Source organism: Drosophila gunungcola, assembly GCF_025200985.1.
Source record: "Drosophila gunungcola strain Sukarami chromosome 2R unlocalized genomic scaffold, Dgunungcola_SK_2 000011F, whole genome shotgun sequence".
In the NCBI taxonomy this organism is placed as follows: Eukaryota; Metazoa; Arthropoda; class Insecta; order Diptera; family Drosophilidae; genus Drosophila; species Drosophila gunungcola.
In genome coordinates, this window is record NW_026453169.1 from 241,148 (window position 1) to 253,636 (window position 12,489).

Sequence of the window (12,489 nt, forward strand, 5' to 3'; positions counted from 1 at the left end):
AACAGAGAACAATGGGAGGGCGCTGGTTCGAAGAGAGCAACGCCTTCTCTTGGCTAGAAGCAAGAGTATAGTATTTGGAGAAGCGTGCTAAAAATAAGACCGCTATGGCCGGCATGCTGAAGTGTCTCAACCGAGTCAAAAAGAAAATTTCCTTTGCCAACGTAACACGGCGCGGGGCCAGTGGTCTGCCAGTGGAAAAGTATACATACATATTTGGGGATCAGCAATGGTGTCGAGCACGGACTGTCCCGTTTGTGGAGTGGCTGCCTCGCAGGCTTGCACCAGGTGCAAAATGGTGCGCTACTGCGATCGGGAGCACCAAAAGCAGCACTGGCCGCAGCACAAGCGCAGTTGCAGGCCCATCAGCGAGGAGCAGGATGCCCAGCTGGGCAGGTATCTAATGGTAACCCAGGACATTGCCGCCGGCCAGACGGTGTTCGTCGAGGAGCCACTGGTGGTTGGGCCCAAGTGGTACCACTCCGACGCGGACAAGGAGGCCCCCATAGTTGCGTGCGTGGGCTGCAGCACGCCCTGCCGTCTCGGCAAGCACCAGTGTCGCAGGTGAAACACCCTTTTCTCCTGCCCACAGTAGGTATCCAATTGAACTATCCATCTATTTTCCAGATGCCGCTGGCCAGTCTGCAGTTCCGGCTGTGAGCACGAGGCCCTGGAGTGCAGTGTGCTTAGCCTGGGATCGGCGGCACCTGCACCACGGACGGATGCCCGCTCGTTGAACGACCACTTTAGGGGCGATGCCCTGCTGGTGCTTAAGTGCCTGCTGCTGCAGCGACAGAGTCCGGCCAAGTGGACGGCTCTGCTGGAGATGCAGTCTCACGAGGAGGAGCGCAGGGGCACCGAGCTGCACGATGAGGCGGAAAAGCGGGTCGTCAACTACCTGCAGCAGCGTTTCCTGGGGCGGCTCAAGAAGACCAAGCCAAACTTACTGCCCGACTGCGGACCGGAGCTACTGCATCGCCTGTGCGGCATCATTGAGACCAACTTTATGGTCATCGAGCTGCCGACGGGTGTGGAGCTGAGCGGCTTGTTTCGGCAGGCCTGCATGATGGAGCACGCCTGCCAGCCCAATTGTGACTTCCAGTTCGATGCGATAACTCAGCAAATTGCTGTGCGAGCCGGCTGCGACCTGCAGAAGGGCGACCACCTGCGGATCAGCTACACCAACATCCTCTGGGGCACTCAGCTGCGACAGCACCATCTGCGTCTAACGAAGCACTTTAGCTGCCGCTGCAGCCGCTGCCTGGATCCAACGGAATATGGGACCTATATCAGTGCACTGGCATGTCTGGGCGATGTCAACCAGACGTGCGGTGGCACCCATCTTCCCGTGGATCCGCTGGACGAGAACACGCAGTGGAAGTGCGACACTTGTCCAATGGTCGTGGATGGGGCCTACGTGGCCGAGTTGCAGACCCACATGACCGAACAGGTGGAGAGCTTGATGGCCGGCTGTCCGTCCGCCAATCAGATTGAACTGCTCCTGGCCCGCCTATCCCAGATCCTGCACCCCAACCACTTTCACACGTTCAACCTGAAGCACACCTTGATCCAGCTGTACGGCAACGAAGCGGGCTTGGAACTGGGCAGCCTAAGCAGCGATCAGTTGGAGCGGAAACTGCGCCTGTGCGATGAGCTGTACAACGTCTGCCGGCGCCTGGATCCGTACAGCATCAAGCTCGCCATCTACGTGACGGTCATTCTGATCGAGATTGCCCACACACTGGAGGAGCAGGCGCGCAGGGCGCCAGAAGAGGAGGTATCCGCTCTTCTGGCATTGGCACAGGCTCGTCTCAAGGAGGCGGAGGTGGTCCTGCAAAGGGAACAAGATTCGGTGGCTGGCAAAAAGTTGAACGACAAGCTGCAGAAGGAGATTTTTGAGTGCGAAAAACAAATACTGACGCTATCCTATAACCAAAAACGTGACGTTGGTCAAAAATGATTTTTATCTACTTAACAATACGGAATTTAATCCTCTAATTTAAAGCACCAGCATAGCATTAATCTTTTACCCCAAAAAGAAAATATTCTCTCAGTTAAATGTTCATATGAAAGCTAAAGGTTGTTGTTGCCTCATTTTAATAAAGCTTAAACTCTTTATATGGAATATAAAACAATACAATATTACATTCTCGTTTACTTTTCGTAAGTAAAAATTATTATTAATTTTCTCAATAGTAATTTAATTAAAGCAATTAAGTATATATCTACATATAAACCAATTAGTTGATTTATTAATTTGCCTTAATTCTTCACTAATTTTACTATTTTATTGTAATGATAATTATAACCACCATTTAAAAATATTTTCTGATACAATTTAAAATTTGACTATATCCTAGTAAACATTTTTAAGTTTTTGTTTTCGTAGTTGAAAGCATAGCCAACTTAACACCGAAAACAACCATTTAAGGTTTGCCCGCAAAATTATGCAATTTTTGAATTATTTAGATGTGAAAATTCCTGCTGTTTCAAATTTAAGAGACATAAATATTGTCAAGAGTGTTTGAAATAAATTCCAGGTTGCTATGGCTATGCAACAAAATTGCGGATAATTCCTGGCTTATACTTAATATATTTTAAATTACTTTACTTTTAAAAAATCTATATGGATTATAGAAAACCATAACCATAAGTTTCGTTAAAACCTACATTTATTTATGTATAACAAATGATTAAGCCTTAAATTACTGTGTAGCTTGCAGCTCGACTCGCGACTGTCGCAGCAGTTGTGGGTGCGTTCGGAGGATGTCACGCTGCTGGCGCAGGTTCTTGACGACTCCTGGCAAGTGCCAGGCGTGTCTCAGCAGACTGTCCCGCACATCGAAGTGGGCGTGCCGCACGCAGCGCAGCTGGGAGCAGTGCGCCACGGTGCGGAGCTCCAAGGCCATGTCATTGACAAGCATGGCCAGGTACTCCTGCGTCTCGTTGATGGCGTGCACTTCCAGCGTGAAGTGCGGCCGCTCGAACTGTATCAGTTTTATGCCATAGACAACGGGCTGGCTGTCGTCTGCGGGGCGGAGAAGGCCCTTGCAGGCCAGTTCATAGGCCTCCTGGGTCTGCAGATCGACGCCGCAGAGCTCGAACATCTTCCGCTGATGCGAGGCCTGCATGGAGGAGGCCAGGCCGCTGATTCTATCCGCCGAAACGTGTCGGTGGTTGGAGCGCGCAGTGACCCGTGAGTCTGGCAGGTGGGTCTCCGTGGCGCTGCCCAGGCGGCCCGTGATGTGGTAGACTCGCACAGGTCGGTTTTTCCGAATGCTGATGGACTGACCCGTTCCCCTGTTGATGCCCAAGACTGTAAGGAAGTGGTTATTAGTAAGGAAACTAGCGCTGCACAATCGACTCACGCAGGACGCCGCTGGTGTGTTCGCCCAGGCTGGATACTGTGGTGCAGATCAGGTCCCGCGGAAGATACCGCGGACCGGCGGACAGAACGTGGTCCGACAGATCCGTCTGGCTGGCTATGTTGTGCAGCACGTGGTCTGCGGCGGTGCCTGTCCCCAGAAGGGGTCGGTTCTCCGGCAATTTACGAGGCTCCCGTTGCTCCATTTCGTTGAGACCTAAAAGCCATATTTGATTTCAGCATGATTTGAGGATTTCAATCACTTCTCCTTACCCTTGCAAATGTTGCCGATAATGGCATTGCGCACGTGTTTTACCTTCATGCCGGCCGGTTTATACACATTTAGAATGCCGTTTAAGTGCTTAAACACTGTGGCAGCATCGTAGACCTTCGTGAGAGCCATTTATCCTCAGAAATTACATAAATTAAGCGCAGCTATGAATGTTTTTGTTTTCAAATAGACGGATAGTGTTAGGAAACACGCAGAAACAGCTGACATGCCAATCATACTATCCAGCCCTAGTCGAATTAAAGTAGGGCTGCCAACCCGTGTTACTTAAACTTATTTTTATTTCTTTTAAAAATTAATAACAAAATATAATTTATTACTTAAAAACAACTCGAGGAAAACAATTAGTTAACCAACTATTTTCTATGCATATTTTGGCTTTGTTCAAACGTGTTTGTAGACTCTTTAGCTATTTTCAGCATTAATAGCTTGATTTGTAGCTAAATTTTTGATGCAAGATTTGGCGGATTATATTGGCGCTCGCAGTTTGGTCACATTATTCGCGCTGCACGTGTAAAATTTGTTTTTACTGACCGTTGCCGAAATTTGTTCGTTCCTTTTTTATTTCCAGCCCAAATCCTGGATAAATAAGTTTTTCGCAATGAAGTGGACTACTGCGAATTTAAAGCACGCCAACTACACGGCGAAGCATGAACTGTATGTGGGAACGCACACGGGCTCCTTCAAGCGTAAGTCTGCTTGTTGTTCTTGCAAATGGCAGTGCAATAATTTGAACTTTTGCAGACCTGGTGCCCGCTTCGGAAAAGTCTCCGCATGGACAAAGCAACTTGAGTGACCTGGTTGGCTTGGACAAGGATTCTCGCGTCACATCGCTGGCCTTTGGCAACGAGGCTCAGACGGAAATCCTGCTCGGTCGGGCCAAGAACACTGTTGAGCTGCACTCCTTTGCAGAGGGAAAGAGCTCCAGGAAGTCGGTGTCCTTCACAGCCGCACCAATCGTGGGCTTGGCCCGGTACAATGACAAGCTGATTGCCGGCATTGGCAACGGACAAATACAGAGTCTGGAGCTGGAGGCGGACGAGGAAGCCGAGCCTGTGGTCATCACCACGGGCAATCAAATCGACCACCTGCGTCAGTGTGCGCAGGTCAGGAACATTGTGGCCACCGGCGGAAAGGAGCGGCAGAACAATCTGAAGGTCTACGACCTGAGCAATGACGGCAAACAGATCTTCAGTTCCAAGAACCTGCCAAACGACTATCTGCAGTTGGAGGTGCCCGTCTGGGACAGCGACATCGGCTTTGTGGATGGACCCAGTGTCCTGGCCACCTGCTCCCGAACCGGCTACGTTCGCCTCTACGATACGCGCAAGCAGCGCCGTCCAGTTGCCTGCTTTGCCAGCGAGGAGCACGGAATGAGTTTCACGACGTTGGTGGCGCGGGGCAATTTCATTTACACAGGCACCACAATGGGCGCTCTGAAGGCCTTTGACACACGACGCATGAAAACCCATGTGCATACCTACAAGGGATTCACCGGCGGGATCAGTGACCTTCATCTGGATGCCACCGGTCGCTATCTGAGCTCGGCCAGCCTAGACCGATATGTGCGCATCCATGACGCTGAATCCACAGTGCTGCTCTACCAATGCTACGTCAAATCAAAAGCCACCAAAATCCTAATCCGTCAGCTGGAAAACGAGCCACAGGACAGTGAACAGCCCGAAGAGGACGCAGATCTAGAAGTGGATAACAATGTGATGGAAAACAAGAGCCTTAAGGCAACACCCGTAGACAATGAGTACGAGGACTTGTTTGATCAGATGCCCACTGTGGGGTGAGTTTGTTTCCTGCTCTAATTATTCTACTCTACTTATAAGATACAAATTCCCCTCTTTTTTCCCAACAGCGACAGCGACAATGAGTCTGAAGGAGAAGGGGAGACAACTACCAAGCAATCAAAGACCAAGCTGAAACGAAAGTCTCTTAATCAGTCATTGAAAATAAAAAAGAAAAAGTTGTAAATAATTAAAGCATAATCTGTTTGCTTGTTAATAAGTAGCTTAAAGTAAAAAATAAAATATTAAGGTTTAATAATAGAATACAGTTTCTTTTCCCACATTTTTTGGAAGCTGAGTATTCGTGAGTTGACAGTAGATAAATAGACATAATGCAGTCCGAGTTTGAATCATTTAAAATGTAGTCCTGACCAGCACAGGTTTTGAAATTTAATTGTGACCAAGCAAGTTTAGAAATTCTGTTCAAAAAAAAAAAGAAACAAGCAGAGGCCTGAAAATTTTCATGTTTCCCGTTTTGCGAAAGGCAGTGAGGAATGTGAAAAAGGAAAAGCAAAAGGTTTGCTCCAAGAAGTTCCTGTGCACTTAACTCTTTTTTTATTTTAAGACACACCAAATTAAAGAGATTCCTAGGCACATGAGTAACATGAATATTTAATATAAGTTATGAAATGAAAGCAAGTACAGCAGAGGACGACGGTGGTAAAGTCGTAACACCTACACAAAAACCACAGAAACCAAAAGAGCAGATATATGGAAAACTTGTCAAAAAAGGCCGGATGAAAGAGCAGAAATGTCGAAGAAGCCGTCGCAGAGTCCTGCTAGCCTCCCAAATCGTTGTAAGTGGGCCGCCCTAATAACCAGAAGTGGCAGTAAGTCCGATGAAGTATTGGATATGTAAGAATATAAACAGGCAGTGGCCCACCTTCCAAAGTTAACCGCGTGGCATGAGGAGTCGTTTGGTTGCGTTTCTTAATTTTGCCTATCATGTCAATGTTTCTACATTTAAATGTGGTTTACAAAAGTTTCAGAACGGAAAAGGAATTGGTTGGAATTGTAAAAAGGTAAAGAAAAATTTGAAGTTACAAAATATTTGTTTGGGGTTTTACAGAAAAGTTGAACCACAGTACCTTTCTGTTTTGGTTACTCAACCACCGAAAACTAACATATGGCTAAAAATATTTTTGTTAGGTTTACGTGTAAACCAAAACTAAAAAAACCGCAAATTGGCTGTAGGTTTGTTTTTTTCGGTGTACAGCATACAGTTAATACGTTAATAGCAGATTTTCAATTCAAATGTTATACATTGTAGTTTAATTCCTTATTTTCTTGTTTTTTTTCTGATAGTAGAAAGCGCATAATTCCACTCCACTAATTTAATATGGTCGGAAACACGTTATTAGTCACATTATTTTACCCCACTTTTCCCGCCCAAAACCAAAAACATGCTTAAGTGTCTTTTAAAGGACCCACACTCCCAGCCAGGAAGTTAAACGCCTTTAAAACAAGTTGGCAAACTATGTGGCCCAGTTTTCCAGCCAGCCCTTTCTCCTCCTCGTACCAGAAGTTTTGCGTGTTCAAATCTCTAGCATCTGGAGATCTGGAGTCCCTAAGCCGGGACAATAAAATTCCCAACTTGTGCTTGCCCAGCATTAAAAGGACATTGAATCGAAGTTGCAGCAGGGGGAAACAATTTAGAAGAGTTTTTTTTTCTTTCTGAAAATTGCAGTTGGTAGCAAGAGGAGGACCTCGACTAGATGTTGACTCAGTTCAATATTTGTCGGCGTCCTTAGGTCCTTAGGTCCGTAGTCCTCGGTTGTCATTGCTCAATAGCTCTGAGTGGATTTTAATTAGTCACGATCCAGACACCTGCCACTGTGAATGCAAGTTGATAATTTTTCATGTTGATTAAAGCAAATGTGTACTGGCAAGTTGAAGAATTTAATTTGAGCTAAAAACTTTTCGCTTTTCTTTGCAACTAAAAGTCGGGCAGGTTAATTCTTATTCTGAGATACCAGACAACGAACAAACAAACTTTCTATCGCGAGCACGCGTCCCGATTTGGGGGATGTCATAAAGGTTGCCGGTAGATAAGCCAGAAGCCCTAATTCCACCCCTCAGTTACCTTCTCTTTTAAACACCTGCCCACATCCTAAACACACTCAACCCAATACTGATGCCAGATTGCCTGTTAGTAATCTCACAGCGTTTAGGAAAATTAGCTAAGCGTGCCACAAAAATGAGATGGCGGTGATTGAAGCCTGGATTTCAGTGAAAAATGTGGAAGGAAAAAGCGATGGGTAAAATTTTAATTTCATCTTGGCATTTACTGGCCCTGCTGAAATGTTAGCTAGTTTCGGATACGAGCCAGCAAAAACTTTTCATTTGCCCAAATATAATTTGGCTCCGAAAGTTAGCGCCTCGCTCTGGTTACCATCATCATCGTCATCGGAAATTTGGCGCGTGAGCTTTGACGCCGCCAAAGTTGGACTTCGCCGGAGCAGAGCTAGGAATTTTTAATGTAAGTGCAAAGTTTGTGCTCGTGATTATGTTGCAATTTGCAAATAGCTTAGCTTATATATTGGGCCAAAAGTTGCAGTGACAAAGGATTTGAACTAACTACAAACTGGAAACTATTTTGCCCATCGGGGGTGTGTGTTTGTGTGTGTGTGTGTGTGTGTGTTTATTCAGCATTAGTTGAACAATGTCCTTGTAGCGCCTCAAGCTCATCGCCCTAATGGTAAGTCAACCCCGCCCGAATCAATCAAATAAACCCATCTGATGAGCTCTGGGATGGTGATGTTTGCCCATTTGGACACCACTTGGGCATGTCTTTTCGATTGGGGGATATCCTTGGCCTGGAGTGTCAGCTGTCCGCGGCCATAAAAACGAGCTGCGCGTTTATTTGCATACACATCGAATGCTGAAAGCCACAACGAGCCTTATTACGATTCGAACACAATGAGAAGTGGCCCATAATCGTAAAGAAGGCAAGCAATTCACTGGCTCTGTTTCTGGTAAAGGCACTGCCACTGCCACTGCCACTGGCGGATTCCCGGGTTCCGGGCTAAGATTTGTATCGTTGGCCAGTGCCACGACAGCTGGCCAGTCCTTTGGAGGAGGAGGAAAAGGAGGAGGAGGATGTGGAGCCACAAAGGAGTTGCCAAGATGGGTCGGAAATTATGTGCATTGCAGGGGAATCATGCGCTTTCGTCCGCACCCGAGGAGAAATCGAAACGGAAGCCAGGATCTCCAACGAATGCTACATGGAGGACGTGGGGCCCTGGGGACGCAATCGATCGATGAAGTAGTTAGCATATTGGAGGCCTGTCCCATACACTGTTTTAAAGTGGACCGATATGGGACTTTCCTTAGCACGAGTTACGCCCCCTACCAGATACCAAATATTTTGGCATGTGTGCCAATTTTCGTAAGTTCGAAGTCAATTTAGCGGAATGTGGCCAGGACAATATATGTGGGCTAACCAGTGCTTAGCCATGGGCGAAGGAAAATTGTGTGAGTTGCAGATGTGCCACGACACGGCACTCGACGACTGTAGACTGTCTGGCACTTTGCATTTCTGGCCCAATTGACTTTTGATGGCTCCTGTGATGCGGATGAAACAACAAAGTTAAACCCAAGGACAGAAAACAAAAAAAAAAAGGGTTGCAAAATATTGAAATTGCTTTTGGGTGAGATAAAAAAGAAAGCCTCTTACTCAGCCGTCTACAGTTGCAGGCTTTTTTTCGGGCATCGCTCGTTCCCATTTTGAATGCCTGAAATCCGCTTGGAAGTCTTCCAGTAAATCCCACTAATGCCGAACAGGGCGAAAACACGAAGGGAAGGAGACACGTCTTGACTAATTACTTTTCATTTGATTTCCAATGAAGCCCGAGGCAGGTGACGAGGGCACCGTTTCGCAAATAAGTTTATTTTATTCACAAGCACACGGCAAAAAAAACATAATTAGATTCTACTGCTACTGCAAATTTATTTATTTTTGGATATTTCCTATGATATCATATCTAAAGTCATAAATATTCTATGAATACCAAGATTATGTAAAATCTTTGATTTCATCAGTGTTGTGCACCTTAAGCACTCATAAAAAATGGCAAATCATGACAAATTAGAACTGATTTCGTCTTATTTTTTCTTTGTGCTCCTCTTTCTATGGTAAATCATTTGCATAGATTCTACCGTGGGAAATGTTCGACCATCTTGACCCACCTGCTGCTCCTGATTGTCTTGTAATTGTTGTTTTTGCTTAAAACTGTCATTAAATAAAGTGCGTGTGTATTTAAGCCGGCTTTGGGCGGCTGGTAAGCCTATTACGTGAGCCCCACCGCCGTTTCGCATGCAAAAAAATAAGCGACAGGTAGCTGGAGCAGAAAAGCTGCTGATTTGATGTGATGCCGCTGCTGAACAGGAGTTATAGATCTTATACGGCGCTTAAGCTTACCCTATAAGGTACTATATACAATCTTGATACCAGCGACATGTGGGTAGCTATAATAGCTATAGTACTAAAATTGGGCAGGTGGAACCCAGTGTTGTGGTCTTACGCCAGCAACACTCCATCCAACTTACTCTTTACCATCCCTTTTTCAGTGAATTCCTTTGTTAAGGACCGTTTCCTACCCTTTTGGCCAGGCCTTCCTGCTTACTCTGCCTTCCATGGCCGGATTAGGCCAGCGCTGGGCCTGTTTCAAGTTCTGTCAAGGGGCCCTTGATTTTCTTCAAGTTTATGGTTTTGCAACAATAAGAACTGTTACGATTAATCTAGATTTTATTTGTAAAAATATCAAAACTAAGCAATAAATATAAACTTTTAAGGTAGTACGCTCCTTGCTCATCTTGTATACATTTTTTTATTGTTTATTAAGCTTTTTTTTTGTGTTTAAAATTTGCAAATCTTTATACAAATTTGTATAAGCCAAATACATTGATTTAAAAAATATGTTCACGCTCTCATCTGAATTTATATGTGAGCCCCAAAAAGTAATGGGCCCATACTTTGGCTACATCGTTAATCCGCCATTGCTAATCTCCTGGCCAAACGTTTTCTATTGATTCCAATTTAATGGTAATGGTGAATTTGCACACACGAATTAAATACAAGGGATTGAAATTTAATAAAGTTGAAAGTGTAGACTGCGGATAGGAACGACGTCTGGTTCATCTAAAATTCATTACATAATTGCCATGACAAATGGGTCGGAGGATAAAGAATATATTGATGATGTTTTCTGTTTAAGCTTCATTCAGGCCAATTAAATGGTCGAGTCCCAAGTTAAGGCAATTTATTAGATCTCAAGCAAAATATAAAACATGAAGCAAACAAGCAAAGCCGTAATAATGCCGGAAACAACTTGCTGGCCTATAGACTTAGGCAGACCGGAATGTAAATAAGAATTTAGCCGCAATCAAAACACGATTCGGCAGTGGACCATAACCAGACAGGATGAGGACCTAGCCTCTGCTCCTGCTCAGACATCTGTTCCGGCTTCTTCCTTCCTTCCACTTACTTGAATTGTTTAGCAGGGCTTTGCAATTAACAAGGCGAAAAGCGGCGAAATCAGAGCAGGCCGAACCTTAAATGCCCTTAGATATAGTGTATACTTATACATTGGTATCGGTTAGATCTTAGCAAGTCGTTCAAAGGGTTCTATATAGCTAGAAATTTTTAAAGATTTTATGTATATTATTTTGTTAGTGTACATATATTTAAGAATACACAAAAGAATTTTTTTTTGATAAATATTTTTTATAAGCAGACCGAAATTTTGCTTAAAACTCAAAATTTTTTTTTGAGGAACCGCAATTTTGTTGAAAATTTTTCTTATTCCCTCGATTAATTACTAGATAAGACCATACTTTAACGACATCTCTTTGATTTTTTAATTTCGGAGGATATAGTGGTCACCGCAAGACGCCTTTTTTTGAGAGGAGCTCCCGGAGATTAGCTCTAGCTCGTTTCCAAATACGTCTTTTTTTCAATACTTAGTCTTAAAATACAGTTAAAATACAACATGTTATGTATACAAAATATAAGATAATTTAATTTAATAGTTTACTCAGAAAAAATGTTTAAAAATTCTTTTTTTCGTCCTTTTAACTGTATATAAGTCCTTAACACAACATTCTTTGCTTTCCCCAATAAAAATAGCATTGGAGAGTAATCATAAAACGAAGAAACAAATGTAAGAGACTTTTCTGGCTGTGAAGTGTGTGTATTTATAGAGGTCCAAGTACAAGGAGCACACACGTAAAGCCCTTGTGGTTTTCATTAGACTTAGTTGTGGCCAGGAAGACATTTACATTGCCGTAAGCGGTTCAGTTAAAGGATGACACCACCGGCTAGTGTATATTGGCCACGGTCCAGCCGTCAAAGAAGACCAACCGGAGGAGCAGGCTGCGTGTTGGCCCAACATAAAAGAGAAAGTAACAGCCTGTGCGGAGAAAGCGGCTGTCTGTCTGCTTTCCCGGGGACATGCTGGATAATGAGGACTTATGAATGCGTGAACACATAAAAGATAAGATCCAAGCAGGTGGAGAGGCCACTAATTGTTAGTTATATTCGTGCTGTCTATGCTATAAAGGATGTGCTCATCCGGTCCTTCGATAAATCACTTAGAACTACTTGAGTGTGTGTATGTGTGTGTGTGTGTGTGTGTGCCGGGTCATTGGAGTCCCGCTCTGCACTTGATAATCTCATTACCAGGTCTTGCATCGGAATCGCACACTCTCCTAATTTGCATGCACGCAAGTCTGTTGGTTCAGCACGTGTTGCTACTTTAAGGATGTCTTGCGCCGGTACTGTCCGCATAAACTCTTGTCCGCATAAACTCTTGTCCGGAATGGGCTATACTTGTGCTGTATGAGCCTGAGCTACTTTCCGGCTCACTAGCTAAATGACTTTCAGTCTTTCGGTGGTCGTAAACTTTCAACTTAACTGGCCCTAAACAGTTTCAGCCTGCCCAGCCTGCACAGCCTGCCATTCTGAACCGCTCACTCAATGCGGTTCAGAGTATAATTAGCTAATTGTGCGATGGTCATCACAGATCCCAGAATCGGAGCCCAGA

At 44.8% G+C, this 12,489-nt stretch overlaps 3 protein-coding genes across 3 annotated transcripts; 2 read left to right on the top strand and 1 right to left on the bottom strand.

Annotated features, from left to right (window-relative positions):
- The first annotated feature begins 82 nt into the window (after positions 1–82).
- On the top strand, positions 83–2,115 carry LOC128255345 (SET domain-containing protein SmydA-8). The gene is made up of 2 exons (XM_052984890.1): positions 83–561; positions 625–2,115. The coding sequence occupies exons 1-2, from the start codon at positions 227–229 to the stop codon at positions 1,955–1,957; spliced, it is 1,668 nt and encodes a 555-aa protein (XP_052840850.1). The 5' UTR covers positions 83–226; the 3' UTR covers positions 1,958–2,115.
- Positions 2,116–2,651: 536 nt separating this feature from the next.
- LOC128255346 (pseudouridylate synthase TRUB2, mitochondrial) lies at positions 2,652–3,847 on the bottom strand. Its single transcript, XM_052984891.1, has 3 exons — positions 3,635–3,847; positions 3,366–3,578; positions 2,652–3,313 (listed from the first exon to the last, which is right to left on the bottom strand). Exons 1-3 carry the CDS (start codon positions 3,762–3,764, stop codon positions 2,703–2,705), a joined length of 954 nt encoding a protein of 317 aa, XP_052840851.1. The 5' UTR covers positions 3,765–3,847; the 3' UTR covers positions 2,652–2,702.
- Positions 3,848–4,127: 280 nt separating this feature from the next.
- Positions 4,128–5,710, top strand: LOC128255370 (WD repeat-containing protein 74). Its single transcript, XM_052984928.1, has 3 exons — positions 4,128–4,339; positions 4,395–5,445; positions 5,518–5,710. Exons 1-3 carry the CDS (start codon positions 4,252–4,254, stop codon positions 5,630–5,632), a joined length of 1,254 nt encoding a protein of 417 aa, XP_052840888.1. The 5' UTR covers positions 4,128–4,251; the 3' UTR covers positions 5,633–5,710.
- Positions 5,711–12,489: the final 6,779 nt, after the last annotated feature.

Bases quoted from the DNA above. Each gene is read 5' to 3' on its own strand.
- LOC128255370 (XM_052984928.1), top strand. From the start codon at position 4,252: ATGAAGTGGACTACTGCGAATTTAAAGCACGCCAACTACACGGCGAAG. The intron at 4,340-4,394 runs GTAAGTCTGCTT...GAACTTTTGCAG, and splicing joins GCACACGGGCTCCTTCAAGC to ACCTGGTGCCCGCTTCGGAA. The intron at 5,446-5,517 runs GTGAGTTTGTTT...TTTTCCCAACAG, and splicing joins GATCAGATGCCCACTGTGGG to CGACAGCGACAATGAGTCTG.
- LOC128255345 (XM_052984890.1), top strand. From the start codon at position 227: ATGGTGTCGAGCACGGACTGTCCCGTTTGTGGAGTGGCTGCCTCGCAG. The intron at 562-624 runs GTGAAACACCCT...TCTATTTTCCAG, and splicing joins GGCAAGCACCAGTGTCGCAG to ATGCCGCTGGCCAGTCTGCA.
- LOC128255346 (XM_052984891.1), bottom strand. From the start codon at position 3,764: ATGGCTCTCACGAAGGTCTACGATGCTGCCACAGTGTTTAAGCACTTA. The intron at 3,579-3,634 runs GTAAGGAGAAGT...TATGGCTTTTAG, and splicing joins TATCGGCAACATTTGCAAGG to GTCTCAACGAAATGGAGCAA. The intron at 3,314-3,365 runs GTGAGTCGATTG...ACTTCCTTACAG, and splicing joins ACACACCAGCGGCGTCCTGC to TCTTGGGCATCAACAGGGGA.